Below are 25,919 nucleotides of genomic sequence, written 5' to 3' on the forward strand. Positions count from 1 at the left end.
TCAAATATTATGCAGAAGCAGAGTCTGTATTTGTTTACATGTTGTTCATGTTGTTTCTGTCTATACAAAAGATTTTATACTAAATCGTAAAACTACTCAAACAGCAGGAGAAGACAAACTTGATGAATTTTCGATTTTGTGTTTTTGGTTTCTTTAAAATGCAACTTTACCTCACTTGCCAGTTGTAAAGTATATGTTAAGCATATTGGCTATTATTTTTTAAAAGGCCATAAAAAGGCCTAATGTAATGTATTACTAAAGCCACTGGGAGGCAGTACATAACACAAATCCACAGAAAACAGATTGTTTTTCTCTCCAGTGTTGTAACATAACGTCTTGCAAATATTGCTGAACGTCAAGCAGTTGAATTAAAAATCATACCAGAACTGTTTATTGCTAAGTATGTTACACAAACTAGGCATTTGGCTTTTGAATGCAGAGCAATAAACACAATGCAATATGATAAGACATCATTTAAAAATGTAAAATATGAAAATGTACAACAAAATATGGAAAACAAACAGTATGTTAAAAAATAAGTATTATTAAAGTGTCAATCAAGAGTGTATTAATGGAGTGAAGATGTGCAAGAGTGTGTAACAATAAGCCATTGTCCTGGGGATGTAAGTGTCAGTCAGTGAGCGTCCCGGGTTTATTGATGAATCTAACTGAAGAGGAGAAAAAAACAGTTTTTGTGGCGTGAGGTTCTTGGTCTTGATGGACGTTGTGTTCATAGTGAGATGCATTGTACAAAATAAAACTGACAAAATGCATTTCATAGGCTCTAATAAACCTGTGAAAGATGAACCTTTTGGAGATCCAGTGCAAAACTTAAATATATTACAAAGTGTTAGAAAAGCTCAGTCATGAACAGAACCTCTGAGAACTAATTTATTTGCTGTTCACGGCCGCCATCTACTGGTCAAACCCGGTATTACATGCACACAGAGAGGGCGTGGCGCTGTCCATGTGGCTGTATGGGTGAACAATACGAATCAGGATCATCTTCAATGGCCAAATGTGAACACATTCAAGTACTTTATTGCTCTCAAAACACAGCACACGCAACACAATTATTAAAATAAAGTAACGCTGTGGAATTTAAGACGATTGTTTTTTATATAAATGTACAAGTGTGATTTCTGTTGCAATTGTAAGGGGAAGACATTACAAAAACATAGGAATGACACTTTAAATTTGCGTTGTAATTTAAATATCTTACTCTGAGAAAGCTAGCTACTGTTTTCGTATTATACATAGATTTTTGTATTTTTCTAATGTATTCATTTATTATATTTTTTCTCCATTTGAGTAATTCATATGATTTTCATATTGTATAGTTTTTTTATTGACATTTTTTTGCTGTTAATGTTCATATAAAGCAATCTGCATCTTTCCTTTCCTGCAGTGGCGTCACGCGACAACAAATCTCACCTCTTCACCGAAAGCTGGAGTCAGCAGACCCAGGATCAGCTCACATGCTTCACTCCTCTCATGAAAAAAAAAATCAGATTTAAAAGACACGCCCTCTAATCCACTCGTTTTTTATGCCCAATCTTGATTGGTTTGCCCGAAATTAAGCACGCGTTTCACCAGACTATACATATTAAACTCGCCGTGAGCGCCGACCTCTCTCTTTACCGGTGAAACCAGGGACCCCGACTCCTCTCGTGTGTCTGCAGCAGCCCGCTATTACACTCCTTCAGCATCATGGTTGATCAGTTTCTTGGGTCCTGGACTCTGACTGCCAGCGACAACTTTGATGAATACATGAAAGCAATCGGTGGGTCGCTTAATTGGGCTTTGTGTAACTTTTTTTTCAATTGTGAATCGAGGATGTTTAATTAATGATGCGCTCAAAGTAAACGTGCACTTGTTTAACACTCCATTGTGTTGCAGGTGTCAGCTTCGCCACTCGGCAAATAGGCAACATGACAAAGCCGAACCTGGTGTTCAGCGTGGACGATGCTGGGGTCATTACACTGAAGTCTGAGTCTACGTTCAAGACCTCCGAGATTAAATTCAAGCTGGGCGAGGAATTCGACGAGACGACGACAGACGGCCGCTCGACCAAGGTGGGTTCACGTTGCGTCGGCCTCGTTTGATGCTGACTCTTGCATGTATTGGTCCTGACAGCCACACGTGACTTTCAGACCACCATCACTCTTGAGAATGGGAAACTTGTGCAGCTACAGTCATGGGATGGAAAGAAGACTACAGTAGCACGAGAGATTCAGGATGGAAAAATGTGCACTGTGAGTAAATGATTCTTTGCGCAACTGCTTTTTAAGAGCGTGTTGGATGGTGTTTCGCATGCTTTCTTAATCTTACAGTGTTTAAATACAGGATTTCTAATATTGAACATTGTCTCAACAGAAATGTGTCATCGACGACGTGGTTGCAGTGAGGACCTATGAGAAAGCTGCTTAATTCAGGTTTAGACTGGAACTTGACAAGCTATTGCCAATAAAGTCTGAATTGTGATACATCAATCTGTGTGATAGTTGTGCATGATTTGATACGCAAAATGTTCTTGCATGGGTGTATACTATGTAAAATTATTATTGGCATGTGCTTTTTTTGTTTTTAGTTTATCCAAATGGATCACATAGTCTTTATGAGATTTTGAATTGCAGTTCCATAAATGACATCTGTATATGTACATATTTTTATATATACGCACACAAAAGCATGCAACTAATCTGAGTTCATAAATTGCCATGAGCATTTTGTCTCTCATAAGAAGACTAACTTTAATTTTCAAATATCTTGTGCTAATTTTCTTTTTTGTATTAAGCCCCAATGCCTGTTGGTGTTTCATTCAGATACAATGGCCAGCTAACAATAAGGGGGGACCTTAAGTCATCCTTTTAATCTTTAAAGCTTCTAAACATGGGCTGGGGCTTAACTGAGGCTTTTTGTTCAAACAATGAAACGCAACATGTCGTCTCGGCGCAGTCCTCATGACAAGGCTGTGGATGAATGGGAGGTGGGAAGGCCAAATCCCTGCTTGGGGTCAGAGTACAGTGACCTCTATACTTTGAGCCAGGCCCCTCGTGTCTGGGATGCACGGCCATGGAGTTCAAGCAAGTGCACATACTTTGTGTTAATTGGGGTTCTTAAAAAAATGCTCAAAGATTTACAGGCTTTGGTGAATGATTGAGACCCCACGTTGTGCTGACTAATGCAATGTGGATTTATGTCGAGTACCACATTGCCTAAGATCATGTTGTATCCTCACACAAAAAATGTTTAAGTGCATTTTGCAGATTTCTTGGGAGCATTATGGATGTCTACTTATAAGTTTTTATTCTAAACTGAAAAAGGTTTTGTAATGAACCTGAGACTTTGCAGATAACGTCTCTCAAACTTGACACACACACACACACACACACACACACACACACACACACACACACACACACACACACACACACTTTAGATTTCTAAATACCCTATTGTTGGGATTAAGTTTATTTGGTGTGTGTGTGTGTGTGTGTGTGTGTGTGTGTGTGTGTGTGTGTGTGTGTGTGTGTGTGTGTGTGTCAAGGCTTTAAGAAGCAGACCTCCATTGAAATAGGTTTAACCCTTTTTAAAACTGCATGAGTTGATTTTTTTTAAAAAGGCTCAGTGGCTCTGCCTTGAATAGATCAAAGGCAATGACATATGTTTCAAATTGATTAAATTTTATAAATAAGAAATTGAAGTTGTGAGGACCTAAAGTGATCTCGAACAGCTTGAATCTAACATACTAACATTTGAAGCTGCAACTAGCAAACCGCAGGAATAATGTATTAAACTTTTTTTTAGAACAAGGCTGAAACGTTTTCTTGCATTACTTCCTCATCTGAAATATTACACAATGAGCTTGAAGACCGCAAACGTCATCTCAGTGCTGCGTCTGTCTCTCAAAGGCTGCCTCCTTGCGGTTGTGTCTTGTAATGGCAGGCATTTATTGGACAGTACCATTATATCCTAACTGGGGGGGGGTGACGGTCACCTTTTGACGTGAAATGGACAATAATTAAATACATATGAGTATTACGTGTATTATATATTTGATTTAAATTAATATAATTCCAAAAAAAGGGTTATGGATCACAATGTTCACCTTAAAGTTATCTCGCCTTCGTCCAGATGAACTGACCGGAATGACGTTGTCCATGACGCGGCGCCATCGTCAAACATGGCTGACGAAGAAAACACAAACATGGAAAAGAAAAAACCTTTTGCTCACACAGTTGAGCCGCCCGTCGCCGGGATTACCCAAAGAATAGACAACCAGAACAATGTCGACGGCAAAGGAGCCGCTGGGAAGCTCCGCGCAACCACGCAGTACTGCGAGGAGCTGCAGGGCTGGATGTGGCAGTACTACACGGGATATGTCACCTGGCAGAGCTGGGTGGCGGCGTCAGCCATGTCCTACCCGTGTTATTTACAGTCAAACACTGGGACGACGACGCCTGACATTAACTCCCAGAGCTGGTATAACGGCTCCTTTGGTCTTCCGCTGTCGGCCTATCAAGCTGCAGTCACCTCCCGGTCAGGTGAAGCCGCAGGCGGCGCTTCGGTGGTCGCTCAGCAGCAGCAGCAGCAGCAGCAACAACAGCAGCAGCAGCAGCAGCAGCAACCGCAGGAGAATGGGAACGCTCAGAGACCAGGTAAAAGCTGCTGGTTTTGTGTGGACCGATACCTGTCCCGGTTGTCAATATGCATGTTGCAGACAACCACCCAGCGTTGCCAGTGGCCAAACGAAAAAAAACAAAAACTGCGACAAAGACTGCCGAGTTATCTTATTTTTAACACAGTTTCTAGTGTAGATGAAGGTTTGTGCACTGGTTACAGAAATGTTATGACTATAGGTTAGCAGGTTGAATGTAATTGGCCAGTATTTATTACGCAGCCGACAGGACACAGTATGCACCCTGGCGTTACAGCTATGTGTACCATAAACCAGACCACACAACGTGAGAATCATCTTAAAAAATATGCTTTGATTTGACCACATTATTGACCTGGCAAGCATACATTAAATGCATTGAACACTTGAGGGATGAACTGGTTCTCAAACTGGCTCTCAGACTGTTTTGCTCTTTTCCTCTAGGCCGAGAGTACAGCATTCCTTCACCCCTCCAAAGACTCCTGGCTGAGATGGTGGATTTCTTCATACTGTTTTTCATCAAAGCAACCATAATCATCAGTATTATGCATCTGAGTGGAATCAAGTGAGTTTCTGTAATTGTTGTATTAGTGGTCTGTATGCACTGGTGTTAAAATAATGACTACTAACTAATTGAATAAAAACTCGTAATATAGTTTCACTTTGCTTTTCAGGGATGTTTCCAAGTTTGCCATGCATTTCATAGTGGAGGAAATAGATGAGGACACGTCAATGGAGGAGCTACAGAAAATGATGCTCGTTGCGCTCGTGTACCGGATCTTAGTGTGTATTTATGAGGTGAGAACCCATATAAAGGTTTACCACACATGCATACAGGTAAGGTGAGACAACACAGTTGTCTCTCTACCTTAACTGTCAACTGTTTCTTTGTAAATTTTGGAAAGGCCCCCTTGCAGTTAAGTGACAGCTCCTACACCATTCTCCCTTCAGATTGTGTGCATTTGGGGAGCAGGAGGAGCGACTCCAGGGAAGTTTCTCGTTGGACTCAGAGTTGTTACATGTGACTCGTCAGTTCTGGTTCAACCTAACAGGGTGCTGGTTGTGCCAGCAACTAATGTCTCTCTGTCTGCGTGAGTAGTTCATTTTTAAGGTTATCTTTCAGATTGTTCTTGATGAACGTGACCCAGCGTCTTCATCCTGTGTGTGTTGTAACCACAGTCTCTGCTCCCCCTCTACAGATCAACTGTACGAGCCTTGAACAAGAACTTTTCAATCGCCTTCTTTTTTCCGGCCTTCATCACCCTCCTGTTCTTCCAACACAACAGGACTGTGTATGATATGGTAGCTGGTACAATTGTTGTCAAGCGCTCTAGGATCAGATGACGAAGAAGAATCCAGATGAGAGTACTACTACAAAAACATTGAGGAAGCACTGTGTGTGTGTGTGGTTTCTTTTTTTAATGACTGCAGATCTCCGATATTAGCCTTTTGGGGGTATTGTCAGAACACGGAGGAGGAGTGTTAAGATGGTTGCAGGCAGTTTGATACACATTGGTATGAACAATTTCAATTCCCTACAACTTTGTTTCGGACACATACTGTATTTCTGCATGTATTTCTACTTGCTACTTTCAGAAACAGTTTCTGTGCCAAATTGATGCCTTCTTTGAAGACAGGAATGACTATGGTGTGTATGCCACCATTTCATTAAGATTTTGCCTCTTTTTAAATGCAAAACTTCCAGATAAAGGAGGAAGTCCCGTATCACTCAGTATTGAAGTTGCTGATCGTAATCATGAGATTATACCTTCAGCATCTCTTTGTATTACAATGTTGTCTTAAGAATTGTATACTCAGACTTTTCACTTTTGAGTTCCAGCTTTTTCAGATGCTGAAATGCAAATGCATCAAAAGGAAACGTTAACCTGATCACAACTGATCATCCTTTTTCTTGGACAGCATGTGTGTGACTTAAACGTTAATATACGACACAATTTATGTGATTAACTTTTTTTTTTTGCATTTAAGAAGATTAAATGAAACCACCACTATTTCTCTGCATGTTTGAGAGGTCCGTCTGTTAGCAGTTGGTCTGCTATTTGATGCATTGGGCCTCATGTTGAACTTGGACTACATCAACTCATTATCGTGTGGTTGTATTTGTCTCATGTGATTGGTACATATATCAGTTTATTTTTATTTTGTATGTCAACACTTTATTAGGAGACAGTATATTTGTCAGAGACACAAAAGGAGGATGAATGAAAAATAACACAATATGTGCAGACTCTTACATACTGAGACTCTTACATATCTTTTCGTAACTGAGTAGTTCGATGACCTCTGTGAGATTTTGGACTGACTTTTTTGAAAACTGCTCCCCAGCACCATTGTCAAAACACCAAATGAGAAAATGTTTTTTTTTAAAGTCTCCTACAGAGTTATTGTATAATTTATTTAAAGACAATATTGAAGGTGCTCTGGAAGCCTGTGGCCCCTACCGCTTCGAAGACTATGATGCATCTTCATTTACTATACCACCCATTATGCTTTCCATTTAATATGCAACAGTAAGTTTGAGATTTTGTCCAAAACTTTACTTCCTCAGTAAAATCTTGTGAATATATTCCACTCCAATGTCCTTAAGAACGTGTGATATGTCTGTTTTTTGTTCGTTAAATACATCATGAAAAATAACCCTGTAACATAATCAATGCAATCCATAAATACAGTAATTTCTAATTGAGTATTTGCTCTTTTGTGAGAAATGGAACTTGTACAAATGTTATATTACAGACAACAGTCACCACTTAATTCTTAGGGGAGTTTGGCTCCACCTAGTGTCTGTTTCATGGTTATACTGACATCACTGGGTTGATGCATCATGCCGAATAAGCCCACAACAATGTTACCTGCATTCAATGTTTTCAGTTCAGTTTATTTTTTATAGCTCAAAATTACAAATTTGCCTCAGAGGTCTTCACAATTTGTACACATACAACATCCCTGTCCCAGAACCTCACCTCGGATCCGGACTCCCCCCCTCCCCCCTCCACCCAAAAAAATAAATTGAAAAAAACCTTTTATGACGTAAAAATGAATAAACCTTCAGGAGAGCAACAGGAGGATCCCTCTCTCGGGATGGATAGAAGCAATAGATGGCATGTGTACAGAACAAAAAAAAGTCTGTGATCCTAAATTATTATCACACAAAGTAATTTACAGTCAACCGACTGCCGAGAAAACGAGTCATTCTTTACTACATTGAGGGACAGCCTGACTTAACCTCGGCATTTCTGTTTTCTGGCATGTCACCTACACTTGGACAGGACTGTCGAAGCTCCAACCGCATGCAAAGTGTTAACGCGGTGATTGTGTTGGGCCCACTAAGTGGCAGCTTCGGCTGACAGCCACAGATGGTACTCCCCGACTACAGAGCGACCCCCCCACCCCTCTCTCCACATGCTGCTGCCATGCACCATGCCATTACTGGAGGCGACGGAATAATACAACTCGCATTGTAAAGAGGCTGAACCGAGAAACAGAAAAGTGTGAGCAGACACTTCCCTGGCACCGTTAATGATACTGATGAGTGAGCGTATGTTTGTAATCTTTTTTTGTGTTGATAGGATCTGGCTGGTATCCAAAGAGAATCTGCAGGAGGAAGATTTTAGAAAAGCTCAAGGGAACAATTGTTACTACAATTAATGACAGACCTTTGTGTGAACCTATAATGTTGCAATAAACCATGTTGCCATAAACCATATATATATATATATATATATATATATATATATATATATATATATATATATATATATATATATATATATATATATATATATATATATATATATATATATATATTGCTAATGCAAAAAGCCTCTTGTTGGCCAATCTTTATGATTATGTGACTGCTGGCACGGCAGTCACATAATATCTTGTAAATGTCTTGTTGACACAACAAGACATTTACTCCTTTTTAAATGGGCCATTTGGAGATATAGTATATCTTTAAAACAAAATATTGTTATGTATTTAAATAAAAAGACATTTACAGGTACATGTTGTTGTAACGGTGATGTTTGTTTGAATTTTGGAATATGACACAAAATACAAGCTGGGAGAACTAGTGTTGACCTTCTCTTCTTAGATGTTACGAATGTTTTGTTTAATTTATTGTCTCAACTGCACTTAAAGAACACCAAACACTGCCCTCTGCTGCATGAATGTGGGATTGAACCTGCACACTGCAGAAGGATTTCACTGAGGTCACTGAGGTCATTTCAGTGACTTTTGGGTTCCTGGCTTGAATATCAAAATCCGGCACTTATGAAACAAACAGTATGGAGCCATGTTGATTATTTGTAACTTGTACTCTATAATGACACATGTAACAAAATACAATGAATAGTACTGTTTAGGTTTCTTAGTTTATTTCTTTTTCTGTTAAAACACCAAACAAATACATGACGGGGATCTTTGGAAACTAAACATCAGCTATAACTTTGCTTCCTGACTGCACTTTGTGCTCAATGTTTTTTTTTTCTCTCTCACACCATTTGGTGTTTATTTCTGATTGATATGGTTCATATGTTTGAACAAACTCTACTGAGTTCCTCCTCCACAAATCACTCCCACTCAATCCTTTAGTTGCCGAAACTATGTTCTGGAGATGTGCGTAAGCAGCGGCTTGCTATTTTCAGCTGAATGAAAAGAGTCTTGGCATTTGGACTCAGGAAGAAATCTGTTTTGTTCTGCTGAATTTGGCTTTCACCACATGCACAGTATGGTGCAACAGAGTTAAAGAACTCAGTTTAATCGTGTCCCACAGTAAAGCCACAATCTACTGAGGAGCATGGTTTTCAAATGTTCTGTTTGCTGTCTCATGTTTTTGTCTCCATATGTTATCCTGCGTAACATGAACACACCATGTATCATCATCAGTGAGAGAAAAACATCTGTTTTTGGCTGATAGGTTTCTGTTTATTCAGATTTCTGTAGAAAGGGGTATTATGAGTCTATAATGTTACAGGTAACACTTTCTAAATTATGGCTAACTATCTCATTGCACCTGTTTAAAAAAAAAACATTACGACCCTAAACTTTGCACTTCTGATGGTTAGTTATTCGTTAGAAAAAGACTACATCACAGCCCATGTATGCTTGTGTAGAGATAACCCTTTCCTGCATCGTGACCTTATAATAACCCTAAAGTAAATAGGACACGATATACTTATTGAAAAAAAATACCCAGGGCAGCATTTTTTGTTCTTTTAGAGTTTCGACCCCCTTGCATACGTATCAATTTCCTCTTTAAACATTTAATCAAGGACTCTGTTCAAGGTCATTTGGACTCAACAACTGCTCTGTCATCATCGACAAGCTCTCCTTTAATTTGACGACCTGAAGTGCGCCGATCAAAACAATGAATCTGAGTAGCTGTCTCACATCCGGCGTGCTCCCAAACAGAGGTGAGGTCAGTTTCACCTGCCTGTTGCATCGCTGTGCTTCTGCTCTGTTCATTAACTGCTGAATTCACTGGCTTTCAATAGGCTCTTTCAGCGTGTCACGCTACACCGCCATTGAGCTGCAGCCACGTTACCACCCATCTTTCTTAATGGGGCTGCCTTGTTGCCATGGCAGCAGGCGCTTTCACATTCTCCCCACATCGCGTGGAGCGCGTGCACGCTGTTCCTCCGCAGCAGGTCTCAGGTCTGCTCTCAGACGAGCCGAGCCAGGGTTATTTACCTCCCGCTCTGATACCAGATGCCCTCTTAATCCAACCGCCCACGCTCCTCTTCCCAGTCTCTGTATTACTAACACATAGTAATAAAGTATTGGCTGGAAAACTCCATAATATTTCTGCTGGCTTTGTTGTTATTCTTTGGGTCTCAATGTGGATTATCTTTAAATTACATATTGACTGGTGACTGGAACAGTGGGTTTAACTGAGGCCCCAACATTGGGAATAACCTCAATTAGCCTGATGTTAAATTAAAAAAAAGTGTTTTCCGGTTTTCAGGCTTTTTCTGCGAGAGAAGGAAGCCAGAGTGAGAAAGAAAACAACCAGAAAATGTCAACACAACTTGCTGTCAGAGTTATTATTGGTATGCAGGCTGGAGTTGCAACAGGTGACGTCAGCATGCTGGCGAATTAAGCAGCGTTGTAAAACATCACCGACTATCTGAACAATATTTGCAGTGTGTCTTTGCGAATTCAGTTGAACAGATGTTCCTGGAAATGTTCCTGAAAAATGCAGATTATAAGTTAATTATTGCACACCATAGGAATCAGCCTGCCATTTCCCCAGATGGGACTGTTTGCATCATACATGCTTCCCTGTGCCGTGTGCATGAGGATTAGTGTTACATGTCTGGACATGTCTGCTGCATTAGAGGAGGCTCACTTGGCCCCAGTGAGTTTATGGTGAAAATGCAGAACAGAATGTGGGTAATGATGCTTGGATAATTGTTTGCCGGCCACTGAACAGTTTCAAGGTAATGTGACTATCTATTCAGATTAGTGAGGAGGTTGTGGTTGGAAAAAGTTCACCCGGAACTTAAATTAGAACTTTGTGTGTTGCGTCGCAGTAAAGTTCATGCAGGGTTGTAACCAGCAGCAACATTTCATAGTGTTTTTCTGCTAAAGGCTACTGTTCATGAGCGAGAGAGAGAGAGAGAGAGAGAGAGAGCACTGAAAATCAGTGCTGACACACGTCTGCGTGTTTGAAAAATGGAGATTGTAATGTCGAAGCATAGTAATTAATGTTGATTTGCTGAGATGGTGAGGAGTGCTCCTGCTGCAAATACTTATCCCATTTATACTACTACAACTCATCGGGATCACACACTTGTGTTATCGTGCAGGCACAACATTGTACTTAGCACTGCAGTGGCTTGAGGTGGTTCAGGTTCATGTGACACTGTTGCTCTTGTACAGTAGTGTTGAGATTTCTCAGTAAATACATAACTATCTAACAGCCGAGGCAGGTGTAGACGATGATAGATTGTATGCCTGTGTTGCTGTCATGTTTAGAAGATCACAGTGAAGGACACAAACAGTCATTGAACACTATATTGAGAGTCTTTGCACTTAATCAACATTAAATATGATAAACTGGGGTCATTTAATAACGTTCAAATTATGAAATGACCTCAGTGACTGTGCAGTGAACAGTTTTTTTTCCCACGCAACTCCAAGAGAATTTGTGAAATCATTCTGACCTTCGATGTAAAGGAAGAGAATTCAAGGCCAGGAAACCGCAATCTCTTGTTGACGCCCCCTGGGATTGTGTTGCTCCTGAGGTTTACATTGACCTGGCAGCTTCTTTTAGCCACAGTTGGCCGACGAGAGCGTAAAAGCCCCTCGGTGAGCAAGACATGCCGCGTGTTATTTTTCTCAGATTCAACAGCTGAGGAAACACATCTTATCACTGAAATGGTTCAGTGCGTATGTGTGTGAGTGAGTGAGAGGGGAGAAAGAGAGAGAGAGAGAGAGAGAGAGAGAGAGAGAGACATTTGCATTGGTTAAAAAACCAAACTTGGCCAGGTGGGTTGAGGGATGAATAAATTCTGCAAATTATACTTTGATGAGGTGGTTTGATTGTTTATAATTCAAGGGGTAATTTCTACATGCAATTTGGTCACTCCTACACATAATTCCCTTTAGCTATGCACAGTACACCTCTTGTAGGATGCACCAGTTAGACGGTTTAGGAACCCCCCCCCAGTCAAGATCCTACGTGGGTGTAATACTATTCACTGCATGCTGTTGGAGCAGCTTTGTGTGGCTTGTTGCCTTCCCTGTGTTTCCCCCAGTCGGCAGCCGAGGTGGAGGGGATACCCTGATTGTCCCCCCGGCCGATGAGCAGATAGCTGGCTGGCCTGGGGGCTGAGGCCTCTGCAGCATGGCTCTTTCTGCTGTGCGCTGCACAGGATAAGGAGGAGGCCTTCAGCAGACGAGTGCCCTAGTGCTGTGGGGGGGGGGGGGGGGTGTTTATCAGCGCTGCCTGCCTGCACTGAGGGAACTATCTCTGGGGAAGAGACGGTAAGGCAGAGACACGGGCCGACCTGGGGAGGGGATGGCAGGTTACTCTGAGTCACTTTGCAGCCGAACACAGGTTGAGACTCTAATTGTAGAGCAGCTCGCAGGGCAGATTAGGAAGATATTGCTCTCTGCAGGGAAAAGGCATATGCAAATGAATAAGAAATATGCAGTGCATTATAACAGCTTTGACGTGCTAACACACTGAACAATTTAATCTTCTGAGGGCTTGTGTGCGTGCATATGTGGTCTCTGTCTGCATATATATATATAACAGTGTGAATATTCCACAGTTATTCACATTCATGCAGTATGTGTCTGAGCAAACCCTTTCTGAATCTCTCTCTCTCTCTCTCTCTCTCTCTCTCTCTCTCTCTCTCTCTCTCTCTCTCTCTCTCTCTCTCTCTCTCTCACACACACACACACACACACACACACACTTTCTCTCTCTCTCTCTCTCTCTCTCTCTCTCTCTCTCTCTCTCTCTCTCTCTCTCTCTCTCCGTCTGTTGCTCCCTCCCCCTCCTTTCCTCTCTGTGTGAGCGTAGACTGGGCGCTAAGCCAAGTAGAGTGTGTTTTTTTGAATGAATACCTGATGCGGCTGATGAGGCTGGCTGGGGGAGGAGCTGTGTCAGTGGAGTACTGAGAGAGAGAGAGAAAGAGAGAGAGAGAGAAAGAGAGGAGGGAGGGAGGAAGGGAAAGGGAAAGAGAGAGAGAGAGGGAAGATAGAGAGAGAGAGAGAGAGAGAAGCAGCCAGGCAGAGAGGGAGCTGGCGGTCTGGTGGCCTTGCATAACACACGTTGGAGCAGCCTTGAACGCAGGACCTGCTGGGAGCTTCAGCGGTGGCTGAACTTCCTCTCCCGTCAGCCCCGGTGCAGGCGCAGCGGAGCCTCCACACCGGAGAGTCGCGAGAGGGAAGGCAGAAGAGCTGGAGCAGCCACAGCACGGGCTCCAGCGGGAGGGGAGAGCGGCACAAAGGAGAGATTCAGGAAGAGGACTCCTGGAAAACACGTCTCCAACACACAGACACACAGAGGCAGGAAGAATCATTGGATATGCTCTGCAAGCAGTGGCTGTGGAGAGACTGGTGAGCTATTCTTAGTACTCTAACCAGAGGAGGGGTGCGTGTGTGTGTGTGTTTGTCTGTGTGTCTCTCTATGTGTGTTATCTTTTCCACTTGATTTGTTGCATAGTAGTATTTTCTGCCCTACTACTACACTCATGCGCGCTGTCATTCTACCCCCCCCCCTCCTCTCCTCCCCCTCCCTGCCCGAGGCTACAGTCACAGCATTTGTCCGGAGTCTCGGTTGTGGCCAGTATAGTGACCCTGCTCGGTTGTGGTGGTGCTCGTGAGAGGGACGCCCGCTCTGTGCTCGTACACTGTGTGATTGGTGTGTGTCGAGCAGTGATGCAGAACTCTGGAGTCATTGTGAAGACAAACAGCCTGAGCCACTGCCTGTTCTCACTGTCTGCTTTAGTCTGCCACACGGTTGGTCCGCCTCTTAAAGGCACATGCACCACTGTTGTACAAAGAAGGGCAGTAAAATGGCTCTTTTGGGTATTAGAGGGGGGGGGGGGGGGGGGGGGGGGGGAGTGCACTGTATTGATCTGCTATGTGGTTAAAGCAGCTATGTTTGTAAAGGGGTTGAGGGGAGGTCCTACTCATATGCAGCAAATCACACATACATGCGCGTACATATTGTCTTACTCTGTACCTCCCCCTCTGTTTCAAGCCAGAGCTCAGATTGATAATGATGTTTTTGTTTTCTATATATAGACATTTGCTGTACGGGGTATTCACTGTGTATTTATAACTGGTCTAGCAGGTGAAACATGATTTATGGAAGTATTGACAACAGGTTTATCACCACGGGGTCATTGCATTATAGCCTTTTGCATTATTCTTTTGCATATTTTGCCACTAAATGATTTCATTGCCTTTCCATTGTTTCCCTGCATCATCCTGCTGCAGGCAAATGCTTTTGCGATGAAATCGTGTGGATCTATGCGATGACTAGAGCATGAGAGGAAGACTCGGTGCACAGGCGGAAAAAAGGGAGTCAAGGTGGGGGACCGGAGGAGCTGGTGACTGCTGCGTAAGAGAGGAGATTTAACTCTGCTGCTGGGGGGGCCTCTCACCTGGAGACAACAGAGGGGAGGTTGAATGAAAACATCTCATCTGCTCTTCCGACTGCACGGTGACGGCAGACAAACACTGCTATACAAACCTATTTCTCTCATTTGTGCAGCTTTTCATGTGGGAGTATAAAAAGAGGATCACATGCAAGGCTGGCTCAATCACTCTGTCTGAGCTGGAAAAACAAAAAAAAAACAGTCAGTGTGATGAGCGTAACAGCGAGCATCCTGCACCCTCTCTGTTGTCATCCCCTCATAGAGGTGACAGTCCTGCACCGGAGGACCAGTGCTCCTGTGCTTTGTGACACAGTGTTGACAGTCAGGTCTATAAAGCTTACCGTTGTTCTCCATAGTATCATAAATAGTGCCATATGGTTGTTGGTGTCAATAGTCTAATAATAGGCTGACGCTGGAATATTGTGTGAGTCTTTTGGCTGCTGCACTGTGTGCGTGTGTGTCACTACGTGCAGAGAGTGCCGTGCACAGGTCATTTGAGGAAAGGAAAGACACCGTCTTTCAGCGCATCCTGTTGTATCTGTGTCTGTTGGCAGCAACGGTGTGTTTTTCGATGGAAATCAAATAATGTCGGCTTTGTCTTCCAGTGCTGCTCATAGGAAGTGCTTGTGCTTAAGATGTGATGTCATCACAGTGTTGACACGGTGTTGCTGAGGTGGGGTTGTTGCCAGTGAGCGATGCTGCACAGTGTAGCTCAGGCTGTAGCAGCGGCTGTGTTGCTGATCGGGAATCTCTCAGCGTGGCGGGGGCTATGGCGCTCTGATGCTGCAGGCGCTGCTCAATGTGGGTCAGGAGAAGCAGCACTCTGTCTTCTCCCCTTTTCCCCATTCTCTCTCACTTTTCTTTTTTTTTATCATTCTTAATCTTCTTTCTTCTCTCGCCCCCCTCGTACTCTCTTTCCTCTGTCATCTTGCATTGCCTCTTCCCCCCCACCCCCCTCATACTCTCCTCTTTCTGCTCCTGTTTCTCTCCAGCTCTGCTGCTCTCCCCCTTTGTTACATCTGGTGGATCCACCAGGCTCCATGGTGAGATGAATTACACAGAGTTTTTTAGCTGCTTTTGGATGCAGTGACCTTGTCAAAGCAAGCATTAGAGGTAGATGCATCTAAATAGAAACTGACCAAGGTCGCCTCCTGTGTTTTTCACCCCACTCTGTCTTTATGTAACACGTCCGTGGCTGCCTGCTGGAGTGAACCTCTTCTGTAATGTGAAAATACAAATTAGCGCTGTCAAATAGCCTCGCACCTCTAAATGTAATGTAGATGTAAACAAATGAATGAAAGAATGGATGGACGTGTGAGTTTGTGTCAAACACTCCACCTCTGTGGTGCCTCTGGCTAATGAACAACTCTGAGTCGTGTGCATTGACCCACAGATAAGCCTGCAGGAAAGAACAGTCAGTCTAAAAAAACCTGAAAAACATGAGCTAATGCTGCTTGTGATGGTTGTGAAGTGAATGTATGCACTGCACATTGTGTTTTCTTGTGTGTGCATGTATCTGCTCCATGAGCTTGCCTACATATGAATCTGCAGTTGAGTCTACAAGACTGTATTTTGGGGCAGCGCTGCTCAAACATTGATAATGGCTCGCTGCTGTTGTGGTTTGTTGACATAGTTAGTAGTTATCTTTCACTAACTAACCGTCTGAACGCCATGAGCTCCGCTAACCTCACATTTCTTGCTCAGAAGAAAGAGCTTCAGTCTGTACTTACCTCATCCTTCCATCTGTCTCTCACCAAACCAAACTCGAGGACCGACTCATTCATTGTTTTGTTGTCCACTTTGTGTTCCCTTGAACTTTGAATCACCACTTGTTTGAGTGGTGTAAAGCGGAAAGCCATTGTCAGAATATTTTTGAAGTACCCATTCACGCTTCTTGCAGAACGTTCCATAATCACATTTCAAGCCATATTGTTTTCGCTTCAGTTTTCGGATGAGCCCACTGACCCGGAGTTCCTGTCTGGAGGTGGATGTTATATGTACAGTAGCCCCACCGACTCAACACAAGCCAAGGGAGTGTTAAGACAAAGACAAAAACATAAGCTCCTTTGAGGCCGTTACTCTGCTGTTATCCACTCGGCTCTGCTTTCTCACTCCAGAGCCTGGAGCAAGATAACAGCCAACAGCAACGCTCATACATCACACACCCGAGACACACTAGACAATGCAGGAGTTCAGGAAACTCCTGCATTGTCACGGACACATGAAAGAGTCTTTTCCATGTTCTGTAAATGATGTAGCGTACTTTCCAGCGTGCCACTATTACTCATGAAAATGCCGGTTGAGTTGTGACGGATCAGTCGATGTAGATATTTGAGGGGCATCTTCAGAGTTTCATCGTGGAGAAATATGTACACAGAATGGCCTTCGTGTTGCACCAATCAGATGCAGTCTTTTGACCAGGTGCCGCCTGGCGGCAGAACAAAGAACAACACCTCCGCAAACATGAAAGTGGGGACTTTTCTCAGGGTGAAGCGTTTCTTCCAGTTAAGTTTTGATGTGTGTGTTCTGTATTTGCAGCCCTGCGGGAACATTTTGTGAATATGGTTCATAAACACAGCAGTGAAATTAGACTAATGTTATTAAATAGAATTGCAAGGAAAGTCAAATTTAACTACAGCAGCAAAAAGCTGGCCTGGAGGGCATAAAAATCTAAATGACATAGGAGATTTGGATTAATTAATTTTCATTTACCTGATTATCTGATTTGAGCTTTTCTCTGCCACCAGATTCCTGCCGACATTGTGGAAGAGGTGGATCGGTCAGAGATGATTCCTCATGAAGTCTATGGAGCTCATTTTGTGAGCTGGAGCTACTCCATCTTCTCTGGTCTGAGACCTGGAGCCGTCTACCAGTGAACACAAAGAGAGCCAGAGCCACACAGCACACGGAGAGGCAGAGGGAGACAAAGAAAGACACAGAACAACCTAAAATCACTAACTGGAAATATTCAAACCACACTGGCACAATGAAATCACACCAGGAGCGAAGCAATGGATGTCTGCCTCCGAAGAAGCGGGAGATCCTTGCTCTGGAGCAGAGGCCCATGGTCGTGGCCACAGCAACACCTCCGGCTGCGGTGGTTAATGATAGTCCACACACAGAGAACCTAGCATGGCTGGCGAGTGTCGCCAGCGAACGCTGCAAATCCAGGGACGCAGAAAGCCCGAGATGTCCCATCTCCTCCACTTCCTCCTATTCTCCCTCCACCTCTGTCACTTCCTCGGCCACTCCTCTGTCTGCGGTGCCCCTGGCTTCTCTACCTGCAGTTTACCCCACAGCCCTTCCCCAGCAGGCCGGGACAATCCAGTTTGCTCAGCTGGGACCCAACGTTCAGTTCATCAGCTCTGGGCCCTACGCCGGCTACATCTCCTCTCACATCATCTCCGCCAATGCTGGCTCTGCGCCCAACAGCTCGACCATGGCACAGCGTCCCCAGCTGGATGGCTACACCACTGCCCTCATCTCCCCCAACAGCAAGGGGGAGCAGCAGTTTCACATCGGCCTCTCCCCCTCAGAACTGACTCCTGTGTCGCTTCCTAACTCTCCCCAAGTCACCAGCCAGTACATTCATCTGGACGGCAGAACGCCGCTGGCGCTAAGCGGAAACACCATCACCTCACCCACGGCCCACCTCCAGCTCCACCCTCACACAGCTGTCCTCCCTCAGACGCTAACCCTGGCTCCCTCCCAGCTTTTGGTACAGTATGCAGATGGTTCGGTTGGAAAGAAACCAGATGGGTATGCTAAGGGTGTGCTGAATGGGGAATTTGAGGTGGTCAAACAGACTAAAACTCATAGTCATCATGTGAACCATCAGCAGGTCCATAGCTATGAGGCCAGACATATCCTCCTGCCTGCAGACTACGGCCAAAACCCTTCAGGACTCCAGACCTCCTTGGTGCTGTTGGCCCAGCCGAACCATGGAGCCGAACGGGAAACTGGCTCAAATAAGATCTCCTTTGTCCAGACTGAGAAAGGAGGCATCTGTTTGGGGAAACCAGTGTCGAGGTCATCCTCCTTCACCTCCCTCTCTTCCCCAGATGTGGTTAAGTCTGTTGGTCCTCATACAGTCATCCAGACCACTCTGGCCCACGAGGAGATGCCAGCCAGTCTCTATTCCACCACACAGCCGCCCATCATTGGCTATATCACCAGTGCAAATCAGCATGCAGTCAGCTACCTTCCTCAGCACCTGGTCATCCCCAGTGGCCAGTCCCTCCTCATTCCAGTCAGTGGCACCAATAACGGCACGGAAATCGAGGTCAGTCGTACTGTCAGCACCCTGACCGCGACGACTAGCCCACAAATATCCACCGCCATGCCGCACGCCTATCTGGCGACAGCGCTGTCCAAGTGTGAGGCGCTCGGGCCGGATGGAAATCAGCCCCACCCGGCTGTCGCTCAGGCACCAGCCATGCCAGTCCTGCCCTCCAACCCGGCTCCCGCCGTGGTGGCGGCTCCCTCTCCGACTCCTGCGCCTGTCCCCAGTCCCGCCCCTGTTTCCATCCAAGCCTCCCACTCCATCTCCTCTCCCTCTTCCCCCGTGGCGCTTCCCCCGTTCTTCATGCGAGGCTCCATCATCCAGCTGGCCGACGGGGAGCTGAAACGCGTGGAGGACCTGAAGACGGAGGACTTCATTCAGAGCGCTGAGATTAGCAGTGAGCTGAAGATTGATTCCAGCACGGTTGTGCGTATTGACAGTGGACAGAGTCCTCATGCTGTGGTCATACAGTTTTCGGTGGGAGAGCTCAAAGCCCAGGTAATTTTACATTCATCATTGTTGTTTGCTACAGATTTGGAGCAGTTTTTGGTGCCAGTGATAGTATACAAAAAAGCCTGTGGCAGGTAGCAATACACATGTAAATAACTAGTCGCCAACATTCTGGATTCTTTCTGAATGGAATATTAGTGATGAGAAATTGATGAAAGAGATCCACTAGTGATGAGCTCGCCTTGTGCCCACTATGGTCGATAATTAAGCCCTTAATTGCAAAATATACATCTATGTAATTCATCTATGAGAACAATCTTTCTTCCCAACATAAAGATTATAATCTTTAGCTCCAACGTACCGGCAGTACAAACACTGCTGCCTCTTGTGTACCAGATGCCAGAATGTAACATTTAATTGGGCCGACCTCAGCTATTGAAAGGCACAAATACATTACTTTTACAGATAAATAAAGCCAGAAATGTAAACATGTTAATGTCTGGAAATAGTTGCACCGATCTGACTTTTTCATTCCCGATACCGATGCGATGGCGAGTACTGATCCATACCAGTTCAATTAATAAGCTGCTGTATGTCTCACTGTGTGGAAGTGACCGGGCTCAGTCTTGTATGTGTGAGGCACCATCAGGCCTGACTTAAACATTGTTTCATAACTTGGTGAAACAAAATATATTTTAAAAAAAAGTAGATAGATTTACAATTAATGAATTCTTCTTCTTCTTATTTCCAGGTTGGATTTTATGACCTGAATATTTGATTTGGCATAAGTGCTAACCACTGCACCACCATGCCCAATATAACTAATATCTACTCTTTAATGCAAACAATACATTGGCCAAAACTCACACAGTATACATCTACAATTCCAGTATATAATTTAGCTATTTGAGTCGGTATCGGCTTAATATCCGATATCTGTAGCGGTGCAGCCCGAGTCTCTTAAGGGCTGCAGAGCTACTGGATTCTTAAGGCTGATATTAATTTTGAATTCAAAGTTAATTGGAGACACTGCTTAACATGAAATCATAATCCCCCCCCCCCCAAAATGTTCCAGTGAGTTCTACCTTTTTAGGTATAAAAATGTCCTCAAACATGTGTTTCGCTTCCTGCTCAGCAATGTGATTCTTTTTAACAGATCTAATCGACAATACTGATATATCTGCGATAAGCTACGGGTTTATTAGCGGTGCCAATAAATAAAACGGTTAGAATTATAATATGGAAATTGGCACTGACAAGAGTCGTCCAGGAAAAAAAAAGCTGAATGTGAAAATGTTTAATCGCACTGGACATATTTGTACATATTTGTTCTCATGTGCTGAAATGGTCACAGTCCATGCAACAGAATGATTTCCAAGATGCATAATCCCAGACAAATTTGCGCTTGGGGGCTTCAAACAGATGTGTTTCTTTTCTAAACCCTCCACAAATATTTCCGCCTGTATCCAGCCCAAACCTAACAGTGTCTGCTGTGCACGCTTTCATCTCCAGGTGTGTGTGGAGGTGCTGGTGGAGTATCCCTTCTTCGTATTTGGCCAGGGCTGGTCATCCTGCTGCCCGGACCGCACCACCCAGCTGTTTGAGCTCTCCTGTGCTAAGCTGTCTGTGGGTGACGTCTGCGTGTCGCTGACCCTCCGCGGCTTGAGGACCACGTCCGTATCAGACAGCCAGGCTTCGGGGACCAAGCTGAAGACTGGTCACTTCTCTGACTCCTGTCACAACGTGGATCCCCCCGTAAAAAACAGTCCTAATCCAAACGCCGCGAGCAGAAATAGTGGCCTCCTCATGAAGGCTTCCAGTGCAGACAGGCTGGAGAGGGAGCAGGTTACTGGACCAGGACCAGGACCAGGACTGGAGCTTTCACCGGGATTGGGACTCGTCCCAGGACCAGGGGATGGGATCTATAGAGCTGGACCGATGCTGGCGGTCTCTGGGACTGTGGAAGTGAGACAGGAATCGGTGAACACAGACATGCCTGCTCTCACCAAAATACAATGCAGTGATCCAGAGAGACCCACAGGCCGCAAGAGACGCTGGTCAGCTCCAGAGCGTGACCAGACTGAACGAGCGGAGGAGGAGCCTCCTCTGACTCTGCCCAAACCTTCCTTCATCCCTCAGGAGGTTAAAATAAGCATAGAGGGCCACTCCAGGATCGGGAGTGAAATGTGCTTGAATAAAAGAATAGACTGTTGAGAGAACTTCAAGGAATTTTAAATACCTGTGGTTTCGCTTTGTGTTTATTCCCTCTCTTTCCAGACTACTGTAATATAGGCTGAGTTTACACAGTATTTACACGTTTTATTTTTCTTCACACAAGTCTGATACCTATAATGAAGGACAGTGGAGCGCCTTCAGAAGGGGTATCAAACACGAGATCAGTGCAATCATTGCTTGAAGCAAAAATGAATGCAGCGTGAATGTTGAGCATGAATGGAAGTCGGACGCCTGAGAGACTTTTTGACTTTTTGCGTGTCACACATTATAAGCTGATTCTTCTTCGTCACGTGGCAGTCGACCATTCCTCTTATCACACGAACAAGCACAGACCCCGATGTCAGCGTGTACAAAGTGGGTAACCATATATTTGATTATCAGCTCGTTTGTTTCACGGTTTATTTGGTTTGTCGCGACGTTTGTGAGGGGTGGAAGTCGAAGAGAGACCGTGTTTCTATGACAATGCTCAATCACCAAGGCTGTGATCTTGGCTGCCTTGTCTTTTCTGATGAAGTTTTATTTAATTCAATTTTTTGTTTCATTTTCATACCATTGCAGATGTGTGCGCTGCCGCAGGTGCCTGTGTGTGTGTGTGTGTGTGTGTGTGTGTGTGTGTCTGCGTGTTTTTCTGTGTGGCTGTCAGATGGAGCACAGATTGTGTAGCTGTGAGCTCCACACAACCTGCAAATATCAAGACTGAAAAGGCCTGAATGTAAGTCACTACATTAGTTTTCAATCAATATGTAATTTGATCTCATTGTGGGTGACAGCAGTTGCACATGGGTGCATTGCTCTGAGGAAGTTCCTGCGTCAAATTTACCTTCATAGTCTAGAAGTCTCATCATTATTTTTTAAAGCCGGCATGTGTCACTTGTTAATGTCCAGTTTTTAACCCTGCTATGTGCAGCATTTCAAATTTGTACAAATAAAAATAGTATTTCTATGTAATACTACAAATGAGATTTTAGAACATTTATGTATGGACTTTGTACTGCAATATAATCTCTCGTTGGCCGACTTGCCTAACTGCATTCACTTATTATTTTGCCACTTGAGGGCCGCGCTGACGAAAACAATTGAGCGATTATACATCCGGCAACACAGATCATTATTCATTTGGACTCATCTTTCAGGTGGTCTGGTAAATAAAGTCCAGTTCACCCGACTTGTTGCTCTTTTTTGGCCTCAGACAGCTCCTGAGGGAAATCTCTAGCCCTTGAGTTGCTAAATTCTCCATCCCCGGTCACCAGCTAGTTTCGAATTTTGTTTGCCGTTTGGTTCTGTGCAGGAAGTGTCGAATGGATTTTTCAGAGCTTTTCACTTAAATAACTACCTCCTGCGCCTCAAAATCCCCCCTGGTGAGAGAATGTTGCAGGCCATGAAACCAAAACACTGCGCTGAAGGAGGCTAAATAACTTTGTAGAGCAAAGAGGAATGGCAGTCTGGTAGCAATAGCCTCTCTTTACATTACACATAAGGACATCATAAAAACAAAGCTAATAAACACATGTTGATGAAAGCAACTTTAAATGCAAACACACCATAAAACTAGAATAAATATGGCATATATTTGTAGTATATACCTAGTTCACAGCACCAAATGCCGTTTAGGGTAAAACCTATTTTCCTCAATCTGAAGTTGACCTGTTATATCAGAGTATGGCTGTTTTGAATAAACCTGCTTTCTTTCTTGTAGATCAGTGTACATGCCATTTTATTTTTAGTAGAGCCATAATACATATTCTACAGTTCATACTCAGGAACAGTGTGTATCTGTACGTGTGTGAGTGTGTGTGTGTGTGTGTTGGCCTGAGACAGCAGGTGTTTGTCCACAGTTCAATGTATATGTCTGTGTCCTGAGCAGCAGCACTTTGGTCAAGTATCCAGCAGGAGTGAGGTGGTGTGCCTGTTCCTCAGCTGTTGGATATGAATAAAATAATCAACTGACTGTTTTTCATCCGTCCCACAGGTTCATCATTGAGAGAAAACACTTTATACCAGGGCAGGGAATGTAGACACACATCGGGCAAACTATCTCAACTTTATTTTTGATGACTGACAGAGCTACTATACAGAGAAAGAAAGAGTTGTAGAGCCAGTGAGAGTTGATCATGTACAGCAAATTGTATCCCAGAGAGTGTACAGTGTGTGCGTGTGTGTGTGTGTGTGTGTATAGATATTCTAACCCTTATGTAGCCTATGTACTGTATGTGCCACAGCGCCTCCTTCTTCAATCATTCCATTAACTCACCAATATCAAGTGGTCCTGCTATCGTTTCGGTCAGTTCAGGTATCGATCTAATGTTCATGAATGTGCTACAGTTCTTTGGAAACACCGGCATACATTTGGCCTCCTCGGAGTTTAATTTCAATTTGCACACAGTAACCATGTATGTGAACTGCAATTCATAATAATAGCCATTAACCTTTTGATAACTCCTGAAAGGTGTTTATTGTAAACCTAGTAACCAGACTGTTCTCTTCTGTTTGTGTTTGACTGCTCAGGCTTAACACTGCCCAGTGACTGTTCTTCACCAAAATGATGTGGTCTTATATTCTTCACTGTTACATAGTAGAGGTACCGTTTCATCAGCGTGTCTTTGTGGTCATTTCCTCTCTCGTGAGCCTGGCCTGTGTTTGTAATTGTTTTTGTTTTTTTAAAGACAGTTTTATTTTTCAATTACAGACCTGAAATGACATCATGACACGGACAAATCGTTGATGCTTAAAGGAATAAATTCACATTTTGCTGAAAAATGCTGAAATGTACCCAAAAGGCCCTGCACACCCACAAAGTTGTTTGCTCATAAATATGCTTAAGCTGGGCCACTTAAAATTTGTAAGAGCCTTTCTAAATAATGTTGAATATGGTGTATAAGCACCGCCTTGTGGTGATCTATGGAATTGCACTTTGTCATATGGGGCGGGGGTTTAGTCTAACTAATACAGAGAAGTAATGTACAGCATGTCTGAGAGGAACTGTACTCTATCAGTACAGCGTCTCAGTGATTTGTAAATAGCCAAAGTCTTCCATTATAATGTTGGTATGACAAAATGTTATTTGCTGACAGTGGAGAAACACTGATCCTGATGTACAGACCTTTGAAGTGAAGTTTAATTTAAAAAGTACATCATTTGTTTGAAAGAAATACAGGATATAGCGTCACCTAAGATATTTTTTTCTTTCGCACCAGCTCAAAAAAACAGGAAATTATGGGAGTAAAAGACTTTAAAAAAAAAAAAAGGATTTTGTAAATCGATCTGTTTGTTGGATAAATCTCAGCCAAGATGCAGTATGTCCTACGTACAGTATGTCGTAAATATCAATAATGTTCCCTTATTTTGATGGTGTTGAGGTTTGCTAGTCAGAAACTGTTTAATCTTTACTTCAAATGTTTGATTTTACATTTGATCAAATATATTCAAAGAAATAAAAGTCTAAAGAATAACTGCATCATGTCTCTTCTTTTTGTGAAAATGTACGTATGTGAAGATGTGGTTTTGTGTGCTTGGGATGAACATTGATGCCCGATCAGGACTAGGTTCCAATACTCTGTATGTTGAAAAAAACCGATGTGAATGTACTTAAACTACAGCCAAAACATTGATAAACAAGTAGCGGTATAGCATGTCATAAAAGTGATAGTATTAGAAGACATCGTAACGTATATTTAAATACGTCACAGTATGGGATGTCATAAAAGTCACAGTATAATAATGTCAAGATTTGTTGTGAAAAAAAATCATTGTATAGAATTTCAAAAATATCATAAAAAGGTAATTGGGTTTGTCAAAAAATGTCAGAATATGGTATGTCATTTAAAAGTCACAGTACATATTAAAACATGTCAAACAGTCATGAAATAAGTCATATCATAAAATATCATGCATAAAAAAATGTCTTGATAAATGATTCACAGTAGTGTGTCATGAAAGGTCATAGAGTAGTCGTCGACCGGGCGAGTGAGGTCGCCCTTGTGACTAAAGCGGGTTGCTGAAGTAGAGACACACGCTTGTGACGTCTGACCAGCGTGTTAAATGCATACTGACGCTGCACCACAGAGTTGTGTTGAAGTCATTACCACAAGAGGTCCCTGTCAGACTCACGCTTCCCTGCGCTGCTCTCCAGGTGTATTTCTACACTGCGCCACTG

The 25,919-nt window shown here is 43.4% G+C and overlaps 3 protein-coding genes across 3 annotated transcripts; all 3 read left to right on the plus strand.

Annotated features, from left to right (window-relative positions):
- Positions 1–1,580: 1,580 nt before the first annotated feature.
- fabp4b (fatty acid binding protein 4b) lies at positions 1,581–2,492 on the plus strand. Its single transcript, XM_068569336.1, has 4 exons — positions 1,581–1,783; positions 1,900–2,075; positions 2,154–2,255; positions 2,377–2,492. The coding sequence occupies exons 1-4, from the start codon at positions 1,711–1,713 to the stop codon at positions 2,428–2,430; spliced, it is 405 nt and encodes a 134-aa protein (XP_068425437.1). The 5' UTR covers positions 1,581–1,710; the 3' UTR covers positions 2,431–2,492.
- Positions 2,493–4,170: 1,678 nt separating this feature from the next.
- LOC137781360 (protein FAM8A1-like) lies at positions 4,171–6,050 on the plus strand. Its single transcript, XM_068570080.1, has 5 exons — positions 4,171–4,661; positions 5,105–5,225; positions 5,335–5,458; positions 5,612–5,751; positions 5,860–6,050. The coding sequence occupies exons 1-5, from the start codon at positions 4,187–4,189 to the stop codon at positions 6,002–6,004; spliced, it is 1,005 nt and encodes a 334-aa protein (XP_068426181.1). The 5' UTR covers positions 4,171–4,186; the 3' UTR covers positions 6,005–6,050.
- A 7,382-nt stretch (positions 6,051–13,432) lies between these two features.
- On the plus strand, positions 13,433–25,187 carry LOC137781639 (ataxin-1-like). The gene is made up of 3 exons (XM_068570526.1): positions 13,433–13,753; positions 17,547–19,579; positions 21,044–25,187. Exons 2-3 carry the CDS (start codon positions 17,786–17,788, stop codon positions 21,743–21,745), a joined length of 2,496 nt encoding a protein of 831 aa, XP_068426627.1. The 5' UTR covers positions 13,433–13,753; positions 17,547–17,785; the 3' UTR covers positions 21,746–25,187.
- Positions 25,188–25,919: the final 732 nt, after the last annotated feature.

This window comes from Clinocottus analis, unplaced genomic scaffold (assembly GCF_023055335.1).
Source record: "Clinocottus analis isolate CAN_PGR_092001 unplaced genomic scaffold, fCliAna1.0.p SCAF_9, whole genome shotgun sequence".
NCBI lineage: Eukaryota > Metazoa > Chordata > Actinopteri > Perciformes > Cottidae > Clinocottus > Clinocottus analis.

Bases quoted from the DNA above. Each gene is read 5' to 3' on its own strand.
- fabp4b (XM_068569336.1), top strand. From the start codon at position 1,711: ATGGTTGATCAGTTTCTTGGGTCCTGGACTCTGACTGCCAGCGACAAC. The intron at 1,784-1,899 runs GTGGGTCGCTTA...ATTGTGTTGCAG, and splicing joins TGAATACATGAAAGCAATCG to GTGTCAGCTTCGCCACTCGG. The intron at 2,256-2,376 runs GTGAGTAAATGA...TTGTCTCAACAG, and splicing joins AGGATGGAAAAATGTGCACT to AAATGTGTCATCGACGACGT.
- LOC137781360 (XM_068570080.1), top strand. From the start codon at position 4,187: ATGGCTGACGAAGAAAACACAAACATGGAAAAGAAAAAACCTTTTGCT. The intron at 5,226-5,334 runs GTGAGTTTCTGT...TTTGCTTTTCAG, and splicing joins ATGCATCTGAGTGGAATCAA to GGATGTTTCCAAGTTTGCCA. The intron at 5,459-5,611 runs GTGAGAACCCAT...TTCTCCCTTCAG, and splicing joins TCTTAGTGTGTATTTATGAG to ATTGTGTGCATTTGGGGAGC.
- LOC137781639 (XM_068570526.1), top strand. From the start codon at position 17,786: ATGAAATCACACCAGGAGCGAAGCAATGGATGTCTGCCTCCGAAGAAG. The intron at 19,580-21,043 runs GTAATTTTACAT...TTTCATCTCCAG, and splicing joins TGGGAGAGCTCAAAGCCCAG to GTGTGTGTGGAGGTGCTGGT.